Source organism: Hylobates moloch, unplaced genomic scaffold (genome assembly GCF_009828535.3).
Source record: "Hylobates moloch isolate HMO894 unplaced genomic scaffold, HMol_V3 SCAFFOLD_8, whole genome shotgun sequence".
NCBI classification, from domain to species: domain Eukaryota; kingdom Metazoa; phylum Chordata; class Mammalia; order Primates; family Hylobatidae; genus Hylobates; species Hylobates moloch.
In genome coordinates, this window is record NW_026652283.1 from 25,975,971 (window position 1) to 25,997,195 (window position 21,225).

The following is a 21,225-nucleotide window of genomic DNA, read 5'->3' on the forward strand; positions in this document are numbered from 1 at the left end:
ACATGCAGCTTACACATATAACAAACCTGCACATATATCCCTTAAACCTAAAATGAGATTTAAAAAAAACCCAAAACACAGTCAACACCTTGTTTTGTGCAAAAATTACTTAAAATATTGTATAAAATTATCTTCATGTTTTGTGTATAAAGTGTATATGAAACATGAGTGACTTCCATATTTACACTTGGTATCTTACTAGGTATCTGCAGATATTCCAAAATCCAAAACAGTCCAAATTCTGACACTTCTCCTAAACATTTCAGTTAAGGGATATTCAACCTGCACCAGTTTTCCTTCCTACTAGAAATATATGGAATTATGTGGATGTCTTCTCACCCCTTCCCCTTCTGTAAGGCACCTTTGCCAGCTCAACAAATGATCGGTCTTAATTCATTAAATAGGCCAAAAAAAAGATGTTTTTATAATTCAGTGATTACTAGATTAGTAGTAATATGGTCAGCCCAAATGTTAAGGAATTAACTAAAGAGACATTGTGGAAGCCAATCACAAAGCCAATCACTGTCTCGTGTATTTCAGCACTAGGAAGTGAGGTTGACCTCACTTTTTATTTGAGCCTCATTGCCATTTCCAGATGTTATTCCTGTCATTTATTGCCTTCATTTTGGTTTTCTGTTTATTGCACTCTCTTCTCATACCTGTTTTAATCTTCTGCTGACCTTCAGGGTGCTGCTGCATCATATTCTTAGAGACATTTCCTCTCCTCCCCATCCCCTGATGTTACACTGGCAACATGGGTCTTCTCTTTTTTAACACACTCTGTCCTCAATTCACTGCAAACAGTGCTCCATAGACCCTTTAAGCAGCTGGAAATTCTTCACCTCTGAATCCCCAAGTCTGAACTTCTCTCTGCAAATCATGGTTTCATATTTTTATGGCTCTCCCACTGACACCAGATTTCTTTGTCATCCTAATGTTATTTCCAAGTATTCCATCCACTTCCCAGAGTTCTTTTTTCAGCTCCTTCTGTGTGCCTCTTGCTTTCCTGCCCAGCCTGTGCTCTGTGAGGCACCATTTAACTATGATGTGATAGACATCACTTACCTGTTTATGCTTTTGAACTTTGACATACTTCCCTGGGAAGTTGCTGGCCTTGGGCAACCCAAAACATCTATTTTCTCTGCTTCAGTTCTCCAGCTGTTATGTGATCATGGACAAAATCACATACCAGCCAAGCTCTGTGTCCTTGGAATCTAGGAGTGTGTGGTTTCCCCTTTATTATTTGGAATTCACAGAAACTAACAGTCTTAAAATACAAATTGACAGAAAATGGGCCTAATGCATTTTAGTTTATGGAGTCTGAGACAGTTATGCTTTGTCCCAGGGTCTTCCACCTGGGTTCCTTTCTCACCATATGTGAGCCTTCGCTCCCCTAAGATGATTTAATCTTAACCATCCTCAGGACTTCCCTTTTAGACATCTTGCTACTTTTGAGGCCAAGGCCAGAAGAATCAAATCCTTCTGTGATGTTTTAATATGGTATCTGAGATGTGATATTTTGGGCTCCTGACCCCTGCCTAAAATGATTTTTGACCTTCCCTGTCCAGGCTTAGCAGCAGAGCCATATTTCCCCAACCAAGATGGAGAGGGTTTAAATTATACAGCTTGGAGTACAGTCTTTATTACAGAAATAAACAGAATGACTGGCCTCTCATCTGTTTAGGCAAAGGTGGAATGCATTATGATGAGAGTTGTAGCTTTTGCTAGGAAGACTAATTCCAGAACTGATTTGTAGGAGGGAGAACATTGTAAAATTCCAGAACTGATTTGCTCGGAGGGAGAACATTGTAAATGTCCCCCTGCCTTGGTGAGGATTGGCCTCAGTAGTGAATAGGGCTGAGGCAGTCCTAGGTAACTACATTAGCTTCCCGCTACCTGGAGATAAAGCTCAGACCCCTTGGTGTTACATCCAGGGCCCTCCGTGAACTAGTGCAATCTACCTTTCAAGTTTGATCTCACATCAGTTTTGCGTTGTGGCCAGCCATACTGATCTTGCTATCCCCCAATAGTCCATATGCCTTCTTTTCTCTAAGTTGCCCGTATGTCTTACAAAAGTAAGACGTGATACTTAGAAAAGTTTGGAACAATATAGGGAAGTGGAAAGGAGAAAAATCCTTTGATTGGCTACTGAGGTAAAACTCCTAGTAACATTTCATTATGTGTTTTTTATCTCCCTTGCAAATGGCATTATTTTTGTTTCTTGTTTTTCCATAGTCTTTCATCCTCCTTTTTAAAAACTAAACATTACATAAGCATTTATTTTTTATTTCCATAGGTTTTGGGGGAACAGGTGGTGTTTGGTTACATGAATAAGTTCTTTAGTGGTGATTTCTGGAATCTTGGTGCACCCATCACCCGAGCAGTATACACTGTACCCAATGTGTAGTCTTTTATCCCTCACCTTCCCCACCCTTTCCCCTCGAGTCCCCAAAGTCCTTTGTATTATTCTTATACCTTTGTGTCCTCATAGCTTAGTTCTCACTTATGAGTGAGAACATATGATGTTTGGTTTTCCATTCCTGAGTTACTTCACTTAGAATAATTGGCTCCAATTCCATCCAGGTCGCTGCAGATGACATTATTTCATTCCTTTTTATGGCTGAGTAGTATATATATTATACTATATATTATATAGTATATATATATAGTATATACTATATAATATATATTATATATATTTATATTTATATATTATTTATATATATATATTTTATATATATATATCTCACAATTTCTTTATCCACTTCTTGATTGATGGGCATTTGTGCTGATTCCATATTTTTGCAATTGTGAATTGTGCTGCTATAAACATGCATGTGAAAATATCTTTTTTATATAATGACTTCTTTTCCTCTTGGTAGGTACCTAGTAGTGGGAAAATAAAATACTTAGGAATATACCTAACCAAGGAGATAAAAGACCTCTACAAGGAAAACTACAAAGCACTGCTGAAAGAAATCATAAATGACACTGACAAATGGAAACACAACCCATGCTCATGGATGGGTAGAATCAATATTGTGAAAATGACCATATTGCCAAAAGCAATCTACAAATCAATGAAATTCCCATCAAAATACTACCGTCATTCTTCACAGAACTAGAAGAAAAAATCCTGAAATTCATGTGGAACCAAAAACGAATCCACGTAGCCAAAGCAAGACTAAGCCAAAAGAACAAATCTGCAGGCATCACGTTACCTGACTTCACACTGTACTCTTAGGGCATAGTCACCAAAACAGCATGGTGCTGGTATAAAAATAGGCACATAAACCAGAGGAACAGAATAGAGAACCCAGAAATAAAGCCAAATATTTACAGTCAACTGATCTTCAATAAAGCAAACAAAAACATAAAGTGGGGAAAGGACACCCTTTTCAACAAATGGTGCTGATATAATTGGCAAGCCACATGTAGAAGAATGAAACTGGATTTTCATCTCTCACATTATACAAAATCATCTCAACATGGATCAAGGACTCAAATCTAAGACCTAAAACCATAAAAATTCTAGAAGATAACATCAGAAAAACCCTACAAGTTTTCCTTGTAGACATTGGCTTAGGCAAAGAGTTCAAGACCAAGAACCCAGAAGCAAATGCAACAAAAGCAAAGATAAATAAATAAATAGATTTATTTTTTATTTATTTATTTATTTTATAAATAGATGGGACTTAATTAAACTAAAAAGCTTCTGCACAGCAAAAGAAATAATCAGCAGAGTTAATAGACAACCCAGAGAGTGGGAGAAAATCTTTGCTATCTATACATCTGACAAAGGACTAATATCCAGAATCTACAAGGAACTCCAACAAATTAGTAATAATAAAACAATCCCATCAAAAAGTGGGCTAAGGACATTAATAGACAGTTCTCAAAAGAAGATATACGAATGGCCAACAAACATATGAAGAAATGCTCAACATCACTAATGATCATGGAAATGCAGATCAAAACCACAATGAGATACCACCTTACTCTTGCAAGAATGGCCATAATCAAAAAATCAAAAAATAATAGATGTTGGCGGGGATGTGGTGAAAAGGGAATACTTTTACACTGCTGGTGGGAATGTAAACTAGTACAACCACTATAGAAAACTGTGGAGATTCCTTAAAGGGCATTTTCTATATTTATGAAATTCATAATCATTTTAAATGATGGCATAGGATTTTCCTGAATGCATTTACTACCTCCTATTCATAGTGTTCTCGAAGCCTAAAACACTCATCCAGGAAAATGTGTTCAGATGTTACTCCCTTCCCCCAAACAGAATTAAGTGCCCTTATCTCTGTGTTCTTGCAGCACAGACTTGTACCTCTATCTAGGTCTAACTTCATTCTGTATTTAGTTAATATATCCATGCACTTATACATGCACAAAAATATACAGGATTATAAACTTCTCGAGGGTAGGTACTAAATCTTAACTTTTTAAGATATCTACCACCTGGATTAGGCTCTTAAATACTGTGAAATAATAGAATATTTTTGATCTCTGTTGAGCCAATTTTTAAATGTAATTTATGTATAATACTATCTATACATGGCATTGTTCTTGAATAGTGCCAATTAATACTTAATTTCTATCCATCGTGTGACTAAGGATCTTAAACTAATGTGTCAATGGTAAGAAACAGTATTTGGTTTCCATTGTAACGCATTAGCACAAACCTATAAAACAATGACTGCTTGTCATTCTAGAAAGCTTTCCAAGATGCCAAATCCTGTACCACACAATGCCTTTTTTCCAAAGCAGACAATCAAGTGTCTTTTTTCTTCTGTGAAAGAAAAATGATATAAGTGAAATAATGGTAGAAAGTAAGCCTCCTTGTTTGTGAAGTATGGATAGCAGGGACTTCCATGTTCCTTGTTGCAAGAATGATGAAACACAGTGTGGTCTCAGCTCGGGAAGGTGAAACTGGAAGTTCTGATTTCACATCTGTCAGATTCTCTTTTGGATGTCTGGGGTAATAAAGTGAATGTAATTTATTCTTTGAATAAACCCTCAGTACTTACTGTGGGGCTGGGCATGGTGGCTCATGCCTATATTCCCAGCACTTCGGGAGGCTGAGGATCTCTTAACCCCAGGAGTTTGAGACCAGCCTGGGCAACACAGCGAAATCCTTACAGAAATTTTTTAAAAAAACTAACTGGGTATGGTGGTATGTGCCTGTAGTCCCAGCTACATGGGAGACTGAGATAGGAATATCGCTTGAGCCCAGGAGGCAGAGGTTGCAGTGAGCCATGATTGCACTGCTGCACTCCAGTATGGGCAACAAAGCAAGACCTTGTCTCAAAAACAAACAAAAACTTACTATGTGTCAGGCACTGCCAGGATTTGGGGACAAAGATAAAGAAGCCTGCTGTGGTCCTCAAAGGCTTTACAGTATTGGAACATATAGCCTTATGGAGGACCTCATAAACCTTTCCCCTGCCACTTCTGTTTATTCCATGAGCTGAACACCATTTGGAATCTGGAGGAGCAGGATCTTAATGAAGCAATAAATTCAAGCAAATTAGCTGGGTGTGGTGGGTGTGCCTGTAGTCCCAGCTACTTAGGAGGCTGAGGTGGAGGATGGCTTGAGCCCAGGAGGGGGAGGTTGCAGTGAGTTGAGATTGTGCCACTGCGCTCCAGCCTTGGTAACAGAGTGAGACCCTATTTAAAAAAAAAAAAAAAGTACTAGCAGCAGTAAAATGTAAAAGAGAAGGAATTTAGCACTGAGAAGGGCACAGCATCATTTTTGTGGTATTCTTGACAAATGTGCACAATCTAAATTTAACCATGAGGGAATATCAGACGAACTTAAGCTGGAGGACATTCTAGAAAATAACTTCCCAGTACCCTTCAAAAGTCTCAAGAAAGGCAAAAGAAGCCTGAGGAACCATTACAGATGAAAGGAAACAAAGGGCAGGTGGCAGGTGCTAAATGCATTGTGATCCTGGACCAGCAAAGGACATTAGGACAATTGACAAAATTTGTATAAGATCTGTAAATTAGATAATAATTGTTTATCAGTGTTAATTTCCTGATCTTGACAATTATGCTGGGGTTAAGAATGACATTATCATTTGGGGAATATTATTGAAGGGTATATGGGAATTCTTTACACTACTTTTGCCAGCCTGAAATTATTTCAAGATAAAAAGGTTAAGAGCTTTATAATTAAAAATAAAGCAATAACATTAACTCAATGTTGTTTTCCTGACACCTTAGGCATCTACAGTGGCTCACCAACAATGTCGATGCATTTTTGCTGGGCTAGTTACTTAATTAGCATCAGTGAGCTTCTGGTTTTCAAACAGATTCATGTACATTTTCTTATTTGATTCTGAAACAAACAAATGTGGTTTGCGGGAAATTTCTTCCATCTTAAAGAAATAGAGTTGGTTATGTTAAGTGATTTGTCCAAAAAAAAAAAAAAACAAAAACCAATACTAACAAGGTAGTGGGTAGATGGGACCACAAAGATTTCTCCGGGTTTGGACTCTCAGAAGTTAAGAAGCAAAGGCCACTTTCATTTCTCAAGGAAGTAATTTAAACGTTTACACAGAATAAATTATTTTTAACCAAAAGTTATTTACAAGATAATGAAAATTTACACAAATTTTAAGATATAGCATACTATTGGCTATGAAAGTAGGTAATGGAACAAAAGTTTTAAAGTTTTATGAAAAATGAAAAATTTTCCCATTCTGCCGTGGCTTCTGTAAATGTGTGTGTGCATGTGCATATATGCAACGTGTATTCTCTTTCAACCACAATGCCAAATTCCAAATTTGAAACCCTTTGTAACTATGAGCCTAAACCAAGTCGCTACTTGGCTTCCCTTGGTTATGACTTCCAAACAGCTGCTCCTTTCCCCGTAATTAATTTTCCTCCTTGAGGAATTGATACTAAGTAGTAGACCTTTGAAATATTACAAGATTGATTGTCATCACCAGGGAGACAGACGTAGAGTGGAGTGAGATTTAATGCTAATCTCGTTTTAAGTAAAATCACAAACTTTCTTTGTAAAAAGGTAATCACGATATCTTTGTTTAACCTAAATTCTGTATCATTTTATTGAGTGTTAAAGGACACATATTACATTTACCACTGAGAAGTCACTCAATTTGGCAAGGAAAGACAATATCAAAACATTAAATCATATACCTCCAAACTGTGTTATATAAAAGCAGAGCTGAACTTCAATTCCTAACATATGGTCTCATCTTCTGCAGTTGTATATGTGGAGGCAGAAAGTCAAGTAAACTGGAAAGTTAAAAATGAAATTTTTACTCCTTAAATTATGAGTCACCTACTAACAAAAATAAGAATCTGCAACATGGAGATTATTTCCAAAGAACAGATCCTTTCAGCTAAAACTAACTAGTCTCACTAACCCATATTTTCCTTTTGCTTACAGAAAGCCCTCTGTTTTGAATATACTTCTACTGACATGGAGTCAATGGAACATAGCTAATTATAAGGCAATACTCCCCACCCATTAAAGAACATAAAAATAAAGACCCTTAAAGCTTCAGATTTTTATTTTGTGAAGAGAAGACTATTCTGCCTGCCTAAAGATAATTCACATTTCTTATTTAAAGGTTAATAAGGAAGTAGGTTAGAAACATGTGAAGATCATGCTTCCCAGAATGGGAGGCAAAAAAAAAAAAAATCTTCATTTTATTTCTGTCTCTGAACTTATGTGAGGGCAAGAATGTACTTGCAGAGTGTGTGTTGGAAGTAGGGGGAATGGTTGGGGGTCTGGTGTTACATATTGCAGGGTATGCTGTGGTTTAACAGGAGTGAATTTTTCCTTTTGATTTGTCATTTGATGAAATAAATTCCCTGCACTTTTCTGTGGGGACAGATAGTAATCCATCATTCAACATCCGTTAGAATGAAGTCTGGGAGCTGAAGCTGTATTTGATCTCATGTGGTATGTGGTGATCCTCAACTGGTCCCATTTAGAGAATCCAGGCCTGGAAGTCTTGGGATGTTGTAGAATGGAAACTTAATTCCCAAGTGCCCCACGATCACTGGTAAAATTATTCTCCCTATTTCTTTATTGTGAGATCTGTTATACCTGTGAAGATGGTAAAAATAATGTGTGTTATTTAAAGAAGTAAGATAAGACATTGATCTGTGAAAGAAGTAGAACATGAATTCCTTAGAAGTCCATGTGTGTCCCTCATGGTCATACCCTCCTTTCTTTTCCCGAAGAGAACCACTGTTCTGACTTTTGTCTTAACTACCCCCTTACTTTCTGTATAAGGAGGTATCTCTATACAAAAAAAATCTCTAAAAAAACCCCAGATATTCCTAAAATTGATTAGTTTTACTTTTTCTTTAGTTTGCTTGTTTTTGAACTTTATATACATTTTTAAAAACACGCAATGTGTTTTTGACTGACTTTCTCCCCCTCAGCATTATGGGTTTTGTTGTTGTTGTTTGTTTTAGAAGACAGGGTCTCACTCTGTCACCCAGGCTGGAGTGCATGCAGCACACTCACTGTAACCCTCAACTCCTGGACCCAGGCACTCCTCCCACCTCAGCCTCCCGAGTAGCTAGGACTATATGTGCGCACCACCATGCTTGGCTAATTTTAAAAGTTTTTTGTAGAGACAGCATCTCGCTGTGTTGCCCAGACTGGTCTCAAACTTCTGGCCTTACGTGATCCTCTTACCTTGGCCTTCCAAGTCTTCATGCTGGAATTACAGGCATGAGCCACTGCACCTGGCCAGCATTATGTTTTTTGATTCATCTGTGTTGTGTATAGCTGGACTTCATTTTGCTGCTGTTAGTATTCCATTCAGTAACTAAGCAATGTACTCATTTTGCTGATGAAAATTTAAAGTTTCCAGTTTTCTCAGGTTTTTGTTGTTGTTCAGTTACAAGCAGTGTTGCTAACGCATTTCTTATACCTGCCAGCTAATACACAGTAAGAGTTTTTCCATATACCTAGGAGGGGAATGCCGAGTCATATATGATATATGCGTTCACCTTTATTAGGTAATGCAAAAATGGTTTCCAAAGTGGCTGTAGCAACTTACATTCCTGCCAGCAGAGTGTGAGTGTTTCCATTGCTCCACATCCTCACCAACACTTGATATCATCAAATTTTTCAATAGTAGCCATCGTATATTAGTATATCACTACAGTTTCCTTAGGATTTTCCTGCTTACCAGTGAGATTGAGTATCTTTTCATCCATGTGTTGACAATCGGAATTTCTTTTATGAAGTGCCTAGTCAAGTATTTTATCCAGTTTTCTGTTGAGTCATTGGTCTTTTTCTTATTGATTCAAAGCCATTCTTTATATAATCTGAATATTAACCCTTTGTTGTTTATATGTCTAACAAATATCTTTTCCCAGTTTGTGGCTTATGGTTTCATTTTCTTTGTAGTGTCTTTTGATCAACATTAACTTAAAGATTGTCTCATTTAACAATCTTTTCCTTTATTGTTTTTACGTTTTATGTCTTGGAAATTTCTTTCTATGAAATAAAAATACTCTCCCTCCTTTAGAGTTGTCTTAGTCCATTGGTGCTGCTATAACAAAGCACCTTAGGCTGGGTAATTTATAAACAACAGGTAGTTATTTCTGACAATTCTAGAGGCTGGGAAGTCCAAGATCAAGGCACAGGCAAGTTCAATGTCTGATGAGGGCTGCTCCTTCTGCTTCTACGATGGTATCTTCTTGCTGCATCCTCACTTGGCAGAAGAGGCAAAGGAATGGAAGGGACAAACTTGTCCTCTCAGCCCTTTTACAGTGGCACTAATCCCATCTATGAGGGTGGAGCGTGCATGACCTAATCACCTCCTAGTGGCCCCACCTTTTAATATTGTTGAACTGGGAATTAAGTTTCCACATGAATTTTGGAGGAACACAAACATTCAAACCATAGCAAAAGTTTTCTCTATTCTATTTTTGTTTTATACATTTAGGTCTCAAATCCAGCTGGATTTGTTTTTGTATTTGGTGTAACACAGGGAGTCCCGTTTCATCTTTTCCATAGAGAAAACCAATTGATCCTGGACCATTTATTAAAAAGTTATTTTTTTCCCCACATTGATTTTTACCACCTTTGATATTTAGCAGATATCCATATATACATGTCTGGGCTCCTTGTTCTCTTCCATTCATCTATCCTCATACCAGTACTACACTGTCTTAATTACTGTGTCTTTACAAGTCCTGATATCTGATAGGGCCAGTCTTCCCACCTTTTCCTTGGTTACTCATGACCCATTGTTCTTCTGTATACAGTTCACATAGTTGTATATTCCACTTGAAAGTTTCCACCAAAAAATTAAGTATTTTGAGAGGAATTGCACATCTATTTCAGGATAATTTATATCTTTAGTATATTGAAGCCTCCAATTCAAAAGCCTGGCATATCTTTCCATTATTTGGATCTTTTAAAATGTTTTAAATAAAGTTTTAGTTTTTTCCATAAAGACCTTATACATTTATTAGATTTATTCTTTAGATACTTGATATTTTTGAGATTATTATAAATTCTGTCTTTTAAATATTTTCTTACTATTTGTTACTTTGGATAGAAAGGCAATTGATTTTTGCATATTGATTTATATACAGCCAACTTGCTATATCCTCTAACTTTAATGATTTATATGTTGATTATTTTGGATTTTCTATGTAGTCAATCATATCATTTCCCAATAAGAGCAAAACAATTTTATTTCTTAATTTTATATTTCATTTTTCTTTTTCTTGCCTTACCCTACTGTGAACTCTTCTAATATAGAATTAAATAAGGGTGTTCTTGTTTCTGATCTTAAAAAGAACACTTTCAATATTTCTTCATTAATATTTCTACATTTCCTGAGATGATTGTATAGTTTTTCATTTATCTGTTATTGTAGTAAATTATATTCATTAATTACTAATATGAAGGCACTCCTGCATCCCTAGGATGAAACTGTCTTAGTCATGATGGATGATTATTTGTATTCATTTCTGAATTTTGTTTGATAATGTTTTATTAAGATTTTTGTATTTTTGTTTGTGAATGAGATTGGCCTGTAATTTTCCTTTTGTACTGTCATTGTCAGGTTTTAATATCAAAATTATGTAAGCCTCCTTGACAAAGAAAAGTTGGGGGTCAAGGTAGTCCCTCTTTTTTCATATAGTGGAATAGTTTGTGCAAGGAAGAATATAGGAATATTCAGATTTTGATTTCTTTTTGTTTCAATTTCAGTAAGTTAAAATTCTATAGAAAATGTTCCATTCCATCTATGATATTTTATTATCTTTTAAATTTCTAGGGCATCTAAATTATGACCCCAAATTTATTATTTTCTTGTACTCTTTTTTCTTTGAAAAATCTTGCCATAAAGTTGTTAGAGTTTCCAATCATTTGGAAGAAACTTTGTTTAGCTTTTTAAATCTACACTCTTATATGTTTATATTCTATTTCATTATTTCTGGTCTTATTTTTATGATTTTCTTTCTTCTAGTTCTTTGGATTTATTTTACTGATCTTTTTCTGATTTCTTAAATTATTTACATATTACATTTCAATTTTTCTTTTTTTAAACATTGTTAAAATTTCACATAAGTAATGCTTATGCATCTCCACACATTTTTATGTGTGATATTTTTATTAATATTTAATTGCGAATATTTTGTCATTTTACATTTGAATTTCCTCTTGTCCCATGAATTATTTGTGGGTTTCTTAATTTACAAAGATACAGGGATTTTCTGGTTATCTTTTTGTTACTGGCTTCCCGCACAATTACACTGAAGTCAGAAAATGTTTTATGTATGGTATCAATTTGTCAAAATCTTTGAGACTGGTTTTTGGTCCAGTATATTGTCAGTCTTTATAAATGCTCCATAGTTGGCCAAAAACAATTAACACTGGTGTTTCAAGCTGCTAGGCATAGTGCTCCATATATGTCTATTATATGAAGCTTGCTGATTGTGCCAGTTAAATATTCTGTATCATTATTTTTACTACTTGATCCATCGGTTACTGTTAAAGATGTGTTAAAAATCTTCCACTATTATTGTAGACTTATTACATTCTCCTTATAAATATTGTTATACATTTTCAATCTGTGTTATTAGGTACAAATTACTTTAAACTTTTTATATGCATTCTAATATGAAATATAGTTACAGATTCTCAAATTTAGACTATAGGTTATTTTGGTTCAGTGATTCTGATTTTTATATTTTGTAAAACATTTAATAAACCTCACTTGAGACAAAAAGGATTTTTTAAAATCACACTTAGCAATTCAGAGTTAAAAATATTGATGTCTCTTGACCTTGTTAACCCATTTCTGGGATAGTGTCCAAAATAACCAGAAGTAGATAAAAAGCTTTATGTACCAAAATATGTATTTGTACTGGCAAATAAAATAAAATTAAATGTAGGTTTTAACAACAGGAGAGTGGTTAAATAACTGGACACAGCTACATGATAGTGTATTATACATCCATTAGAGTCATTTATAAAGAATTTGTAATAAAACTAGAAAGTTATTATGTCACAATGATACATAAATCTGATGACAGTCATCCCCTCTTACCCATGCTGGATATGTTCTGAGACTCCCCAGTGGATGCCTGAAACTGCAGATAATACCAAGCTCTACATATATGAATTTTTCCTATACATACTTACCTGTGATAAAAGTTTAATTTATAAATTCAGCATAGTAAGAGATTAACTACAATAATTAATAATAAAGTAGAACAATTATAACAATATGCCAGCATCATTACTCTTGTGCTTTGAGGCCACTATTAAGCAAAATAAGGGTTCTTTGAACACCAGCACTGTGGTACTGCAGCAGTGGATCTAATAACCGAACCAGCTGCTAAGTAACTTGCAGGCAGGTGACATATACAGCGTGGATATGCTGGACAGAGGGATGACTGTGGTGTGAGATTTCATCCTGCTACTCAGAACCGTGTGCAGTTGATAACTTATGAATGATTTATTTCTGGAATTTTCCATTTAATATTTTCAGACCAAAGTTGACCGTGGGTAACTGAAACCACAGAAGGCAAAACTGCAGATAAGAGGGGACTACTGTATACTGTATGATTTCAATTACCTTAATGATAACTATAGAAAAAAATTCTCAGAAGAAATATCTCAAAAGGATTGTAACATTGGTTTGTGTAACATTGGGAAAAAATTTGGATTTCCCCCTTCCGTTCTATTTTTCTGTGTTTTCTGTATTTTCTACCATTTTCAAATTCCTTTTACAATATAGGGGGAAAGCCTTAAAAACATGGACTAACGAATGCTTATTTAATTAATACTTGAGTGTACACAATTAGTCTTTCATTCTGTGTTATGTTGGTTTTGGCTGATATATATATATATATTTAAAATGTGTCTATATATATAATGTGTATATATATATATATATAATGTGTATATATAGATATAATGTGTGTGTGTGTGTGTATACATTTTTTTTGAGAGGGAGTCTCGCTCTGTTGCCCAGGCTGGAGTACAGTAGCATGATCTCAGCTCACTGCAACCCCTGCCTCCCAGGTTCAAGGAATTCTCCTACCTCAGCCACCCGAGTAGCTGGAATTACAGATGCCCACATTGTGCCTGGCTAATTTTTGTACTTTAATAGAGATGGGGTTTTACTGTGTTGGCCAGACTGGTCTTGATCTCCTGACCTCAGGTGATCCACCCGCCTCAGCCTTACAAAGTGCTGGGATTACAGGCATGAGCCACTGCGCCTGGCCTTAGCTGGTATTTTTTAAATACCAAGATAGAAAAGTCATTTAAAATGTGTGATACGGATATGTACAAAGTAAAAGTTAATGTTTAAAATAAATGTCTTGTTGTACTCTGCTGCCCGTAGGTAAAGTGTTGAGAGAGGAGAACCAGTGCATTGCTCCTGTGGTTTCCAGCCGCGTGAGTCCAGGCACAAGACCAACAGCTGTGGGGTCTTTCAGCTCACACGTGACAGAGTTTCCACAAAAACGCAAAGGAAGTGATTCAGACCCATCCCAGTAAGTGAATTTGGTCCTCTAACCCAGTGAGATCTTTGACTCTAGGGAGAAGAGGAAAATATTCCTTTTAAAATCATTAATTATTTCCAAGTTCATGGTAACATTTGGAGACGGGAGAGTACTTATCCACCCAACTGCTACCTTTGTCAATGGCTCACTTGGAACTTTTACATCCAGCTCTGAAGAAAGGTATCTAGGAGGGTCAGCTGGAGTCTGAAAGAGACATAGGAACATGAGTTTTATTTGGTTAATGTTTATGGTCATGGCAAGATACTTGCCTTCCTTATTGAAATACTTATAAACATGAGGAGAACACCTTGGATATTTGACTGAAAATAATAATGACTACTTCTCACTGACTCATCATACATAGAATAACCAACCCTTGGTTATCTGTGGTCAGTTTAATCATATAAAACTCGTGCTTTCCATATTTATTAAGTCAAATTGATAATACAGTCAATGTTGAGAATACCCACTATCTCCTTATTTATTTTTGTTACCCCTGCAGCCTCAGTCCTAAATATTATTTAAGGACTTCCCCAAAGCTAGAATTTATATGGTGAAAACATCAGAGCAAGACAGGTACAGGGGCACACGCCTGCAGTACTGGCTACGCGGGAGGCTGAGGTAGGCTCGTTTGAGCCCAGATGTTTGAGACCAGCAAGACCCCATTTCTAAATAAATAGGTATAAAATTTAGAAAACATTAAGGAAAAATAAAGCTAGCCATTCAGAGCAACTCATCGTAGGCTGGTAGTTTACATAAATATGAGAGTTGATGACAGTTCTCCATCATGAATGAAGGGAAAAATCCTGAGTTGGGAGTTGGAGGTCAAGATAAGGACATAATAAAACATCCTAGCTCTTTTTTCTTTTTTTTGGTTGGTGGGCGGCGGGGGGGGTGGTATTCAGCTCTTTATTTACAAAGTGGGTACATGCTAGCTCTTTTTAACTCAGTTCTTCCCAATACACTTTATAATTTAGCTTCAGTTCCCAAGACAGTAAATACTAGAGCACTTCCCACGCCACATATAAATGATTGGAGGGTTTTCTGCTGTTTTTGGTTGTCAGTATTCCCTTAGTCTCTTCCATTAACATGGATGCTTCTGAAAACTATAGTTGATGAAGTGACAGTCTTTTTAGAGCTGTTTTCCATCCTAAATTATCAGTCAATAGCCCCCACTTATCTTGAGCTGAAAGTGACTGTTCTTTTTATTTTCTTCCTTATTCTTCAGAATCATAAGCACCATTGTTCTTTCTTGGTGTCTAAATATGATTTTAGCAATTGAAGTGGGAACAGTGAATATAGAGGTAGCCCAGCTTCGTGCCACATGGGGGACACAGAGACCTTGCAGTGGTTTGGGGGTGAAATGGCAAGTGGGGTCAGTGCTAGCAAAAGTATAAGAAACATGCAAAGTACTGACGGTACCGACATTTTTTTGTCAACAAGCAACACTGAAGATTATTTACATAACTACTTACATTTTAGAAAAGGAAGAAGCTAGAACTCAGAAATGTCAAGCGGTTTGCCCAGCATCACACAGCTTGTTAGAATGCCTGATTCCAGATGTGGTATTTTCTCCACTTCACCCAGCTTCCTATCACTGTGTAGCTGGACAGAGGAGGCTACTTTCTCCACTTGAGGACAAGCTTGCTGTCCATTCCCAGAACGTCTGGGTAGGGGGTGACCCAAGGCCTCCTTCCTTCCAGGTCAGGAATCATGACAGAAAAAGTGGTGGAAAAGCTTTCTCAGAATCCCCTTACCTATCTTCTTTCAACAAGGATAGAAATATCAGCTTCCAGTGGCAGCAGGTAAGTCCTGGACCGTCTTTGACATACTCCCTCCCCTACTTGAAGAGGGCATAGAGTGGCAGTGAAAACATAATACACGTCCCACTGATATGCTCATCATCTATCCCAGAGCTTCTCCTTCCTGCCCTAATCCTTCCTTTATCCTACCAGTTTCTATTCCCTTTAATGAAATTATGGATGTCAAAGTACGTGGTGCTGAGTATATAGTGTCCTTCCCCAGGACTCAGTGCAGGAAAGCCAGTCAATAGGTGAGAGGCTGATTTCACTCACATAGCCTCAGAGTGCTGGATCTTTTTAAAAACGAAGAATATATGAGAATGTCCACCCTTTCTGTGGCAGTGTTGGTTTTGAATGGAGAGCTGGTTCTTTTTTTTTTTTTTTTTTTTTTTTTTTTTTTTTGAGGCAGAGTCTCACTCTGTCGCCAGGCTGGAGTGCAGATGCAATCTCGGCTCACTGCAACCTCCGCCTCCTGGGTTCAGGTGATTCTTCTGCCTCAGCCTCCCAAGTAGCTGGGACTACAGGCACCCGCCGCCACACCCGGCGAATTTTTGTATTTTTAGTAGAGATGGGGTTTCACCGTGTTGGCCAGGATGGTCTCAATCTCTTGACCTCGTGATCCACCCGCCTCAGCCTCCCAAAGTGCTGGGATTATAGGCTTGAGCCACCACACCCGGCCGGAGAGCTGGTTCTTTAAAAGGATCTTTGATGAATCTGTGGAATGTAGTCATTAAACATTTATTGTGTTGCTACTATGTGACAGTTAGTAGACTAGGAGAGACAGAGACACAAAGGTACAAGAAACTTGTGCAAGTGGAAAAGATACAAACAATTATTTTACATCATCGTAACTGCTAGAATAGACATCCTGGGTACTATGTCAGCAAATAAAGTTGGGCATTTAAATAAGATTTAAATGCTTCCTGGAAAAGTTGACTTAAGCTAAGTTTTAAATGAAGAATAGAAATGAGTCTACAGCCAGGTATGATGGCGTATGCCTGTAATCCCAGCACTTTGGGAGGCAGAGGCGGGAAGATCGCTTGAGCCCAGAAGTTCGAGGCTGCAGTGAGCTATGGTCACGCCACTGCATTCCAGCCTGGGTGACAAGAGTGAGGCCCTGTCAATATAAAAATGCATTTAAAAACAGAAGAGAAGAAGTGAGTCTACAGAGCAGGAATGGAGAAGGTATTTTAGGTGGAAAGAACAACCGTGCAGGCATACAGGTATGTAGTTGCATACTCCTGATCAGGAAATGAGTGGTTGTCACCTTAAAGCAGAGGGTGCACTTAGAGGGGGGTGAGCTATGAGATTTGAGGGATAAACACGAACTAAGTCATGAAAGATCTGCTGAACTGAAGAATCTGAAAACTATCTTGAATGTGGTAGGAAAACTGAAGAATTCTAAGCATGAGAAGAACTTGATCAGATTTGTATTTTTTAAAGAATTGATTGCCTCTGCACTTTTTCACTTTTTTATTGTAAATACACACAAACATATATATATATATATAAATAACATGGAATTTGCCATTTGAACCACTATTAAGTGTACAATTAATTGGCATCAATTATATTCAGTATTGTAGACCGTCATCTCTATTTCTAAAACTTTTGAATCACCCCAAAGAAAAACTCTGTGCCCATAAACAATAGCATTCCCATTCTCCTCTCTCCCAATCCCCTGCTAACCTCTAGTATATTTTCTGGCTCTATGAATTTGCTTATTCTAGCAAATTCCCACTATTTCACATAAGTGGGAGTCCAAGGCGGGTGGACTACCTGAACTTAGGAGTTTGCAACCAGCCTGGGCAACATGGTGAAACCCCATCTGTACTAAAATACAAAAAATTAGCCAGGCGTGGCAGCATGCACCTGTAGTCCCAGCTACTTGGGAGGCTGAGGCAGGAGAATGGCTTGAACCCAGGAGGTGGAGGTTGCAGTGAGCCAAGGTCATGCCACTGCATTCCAGCCTGGGTGACAAAGCAAGACTCTTATCTCAAAAACAAACAAACAAACAAAAAAAAGTGGAATTATATGATGTTTGTTCTTTTTTGTGTAACTTATTTCACTTAGCATAATGTCTTCAAGTTTCATCCATATTATAGCATGTGTCAGAATTTCATTCCTGTTTATGGCTGAATAATATTCCACTGTGTGTATATACCATATTTGATTTATCCAGTCCTCTGTTGATGGGTTATTTCCACTTTTTGGCTATTGTGAATAATGCTACTTTGAACATTGATGTACAAATACCCATTTTAGTCCTTGCTTTCCATTCTTTTGGATATATACCTAGGAGAGAGTTGCTGGGTTATGTGAGAATTCTGTTTAGTTTTTGAGGAACTGCTATACTGTTTTCCATGGTGGCTGTATCATGTTACATTCCCATGAGTAGTGTACAAGAGTTCCATTTTCTTCACATCCTCACTGATATTATTATTATTATTATTATTATTTTTATTTTTATTTTTTTTGAGATGGAGTCTCGCTCTGTCGCCCAGGCTGGAGTGCAGTGGCGCGATCTCGGCTCACTGCAAGCTCCTCCTCCTGGGTTCACACCATTCTCCTGCCTCAGCCTCCCGAGTAGCTGGGACTGCAGGTGCCCGCCACCACACCCGGCTAATTTTTTTTTTTTTGTATTTTTAGTGGAGACGGGGTTTCACCGTATTAGCCAGGATGGTCTCGATCTCCTGACCTCATGATCCGCCCGCCTCGGCCTCCCAAAGTGCTGGGATTACAGGCATGAGCCACTGCGCCTGGCCGATACTTATTATTTTCAATTGCTTGATTATAGCCATCCTGGTAGGAGGGAGTGGTACAGTCTTACAATTTTCAAAGAATCACCGTGGAAACAGCATGGAGGATGAGCTGAAAGAAGAAGACCCAGCAGGCAGAGAGAACAACAGAGAATAGCTTTTGCCAAGGACGAGGTTTTCTGAGCATTGATCAAAGAGAGTGGCCCTGGACAGGAAGGGCAGGGAAAGGAAGGGACATATGACACACTTAGGATCAATAGGACTTCATGATTGTTCATTGGGGAGAGGATATAAAGTGTGCCCACGTTTTCTGACTTGGGCTCCTAGATGGAGGGTGTTATTTTCATTCACTTAGATTGAGACAAAGATGATGAGTTCAGTTCTGGACACACTGAGAATGGGATATTTATAGAACCTTCAAACAGGAAGTTGGACATGAGGATTTGGAGCTCAGGGTGGAGGCCTGGCCTGGAGTTAGAGACTCAGACATCATTAATGCACAAAAAGTACTTGAACTGATGATGTGGGTGCCATCACTGGGAGAAGCTTATGGAGTGGGGAGACTGGGGGCTGAGGATATACTCTGGGGGTGCTGACCTAAAGATAGTACAAGATGAGGGGAAGCCTGCCCAGAATATGTGAAGGCATGGCTCTGAAGTGGGAGTGGCACACAGAAATCAAAGGAAGCATGTTTCAAAAAGAGGAATGCCTGAAAAATGGCAGATCTGGGGAACATTTTGAGATTGCATCTGTGTCTAACTTTGTCTTTGGTTGATTTAGAAAGAATGCCTACATTTCATTCAAAAGGCAGCGAAAATAGTTTTCAAGAAAACTTCACATTGTATTTTGAAATTCTGTTACTGTAATGTAAGGTGCTGCACTAAGAAAATGTATCCCAGTAATGTGAACATTATTAATATCAGAAAGCTTATTAAAACACATTTGTAAAAATTTGTAAAATATTAGGATTATAGACCAAATTTACTAACTATCTAGATTTGTGGTACAAACAAAGAAATGAATTGTTTGACTAACAAGATCCTGCCTTTGCTCTGTTCTGCCAGGGGCCATTAAATAGAAGGATATTTGCATTTAATAAGTACAGTATATTTGAATTTCACCAAGGAGGCAAATTCATTCAGTGAGTTCATTTGCTACAATGCCAGTGATCAAAGCAAAAACATGACTTTAAAAGGTCAAAGTTTACCTTTTGAAATTGAAGTAATGTATATATACATACCTATATATAGTCAGTCCTTCATATCCATGGGCAACCAACCAAAAATTGAAAATATCTAGAAAAAAAAGCAAGTCTGTACTGGACATATCCAAACTTATTTTTCTTGTTAGTATTCTCTAAACAATACTGTATAACAACAATTTACATAGCATTTACATTTATTAGGTATTGTAAGTAATCTAGAGATGATTTAAAGTATATGGGGGGATGTACATAGGTTATATGCAAATACTATGAAGAGACTTGAACATCCACAGGTTTTGGTATCTGCAGGAGGTTCTGCAGCCAGTCCCTCATGGATGCTGAGGGACAATTATATATAATTCCAGACTATTAGGAAGAAAATTATTCATCTGTATAATTGTTTTCTGTTTATTCCTTTAAGATGGCTAAAAAGAGAAAAGGGAAAAGAAGCTGACTTAATCTGACCCTCTCTTTTGCCTCAGAGAGGCTGTTTAGTTTTATTTGTACCAACCACACAACAGGCTGACAGTGGTGAGAGAAATGGTCAGGTATGGTGAAAGGCGCACCAGCCTGCATTGAGTAGTCTTCACTTGGCCTCCTACTAGTTATAGGACCTTGCACAATCATTAACTTTACTCAACTCCTTCATCCGTAAAATGGGGATAGTAATAACTTCACCACTGTGCTGTGAGAATCAAGTGTGGAAATATTTTCGATAAAGTACCATAAATATAAAAGCTCTTCTTGATTGAAACTGTGAAAAGGAAAAGCATCACTTGATTAAGCATTTGTCTTCGTGGTCTTTTTTATTTGGAATATTTATAAGCATCTATTTATAAATTTGATTAAATTTTCTATAAGTGTTATCTTTTTTTAAGTAGAAAAATATTAAAACCTCAAAAGAGTTCAACTGAATAAGACAGTTCTAAAGTAGGCCAATCTTTTTTCAAAGCCTGAAAAATGTTCATTGTTACAAATCTGTAAAGAAGGAGATTTGTTAAGATGAATCAGAAGCCTTAAAATATTTATCCATAAATTGTACTTCTAGGAATTTATCCTAGAGTATAATTCAAGATGCACACACCACAATATTATTAGCCATATTATTTATGATATTGAAAATATTAGAATGTTGAAATATCCAACAATAGCAAATGAATAAATTATGATATAACTAATCAATGGGCTACTATTTAATCATTTCAAATTATGTTATCCAAGAATATTTGAAACTATGCAGAAATATTCATGTTAGAGTGTTAAATGAATAAGACAAGACATGAAAATTATGTACTATGATCTGAGTTTTATTTATTATATATGTAGAACACACAGAAATATCTACATGGTACCCACGTACCATGGCTAAGTTAAATAATCATTGTATGTATCTGCATGTTTAGGAAACGCTGGAAGGAGACAC

At 37.0% G+C, this 21,225-nt stretch overlaps 1 protein-coding gene across 3 annotated transcripts in view; it reads left to right on the plus strand.

Annotated features, from left to right (window-relative positions):
* Window positions 1–21,225, plus strand: part of BMAL2 (basic helix-loop-helix ARNT like 2) — an 89,792-nt gene that overhangs the window by 23,128 nt on the left and 45,439 nt on the right. For 2 of the 3 annotated variants that reach the window (XM_032159897.2, XM_032159895.2), the window contains exons 2-3: window positions 13,878–14,028; window positions 15,741–15,842. In XM_032159897.2, the coding sequence (XP_032015788.1) occupies window positions 13,878–14,028; window positions 15,741–15,842 (253 nt within the window). The remainder of the gene's footprint in view (window positions 1–13,877; window positions 14,029–15,740; window positions 15,843–21,225) is intronic. The other variant, XM_032159896.2, reaches the window with a different exon arrangement.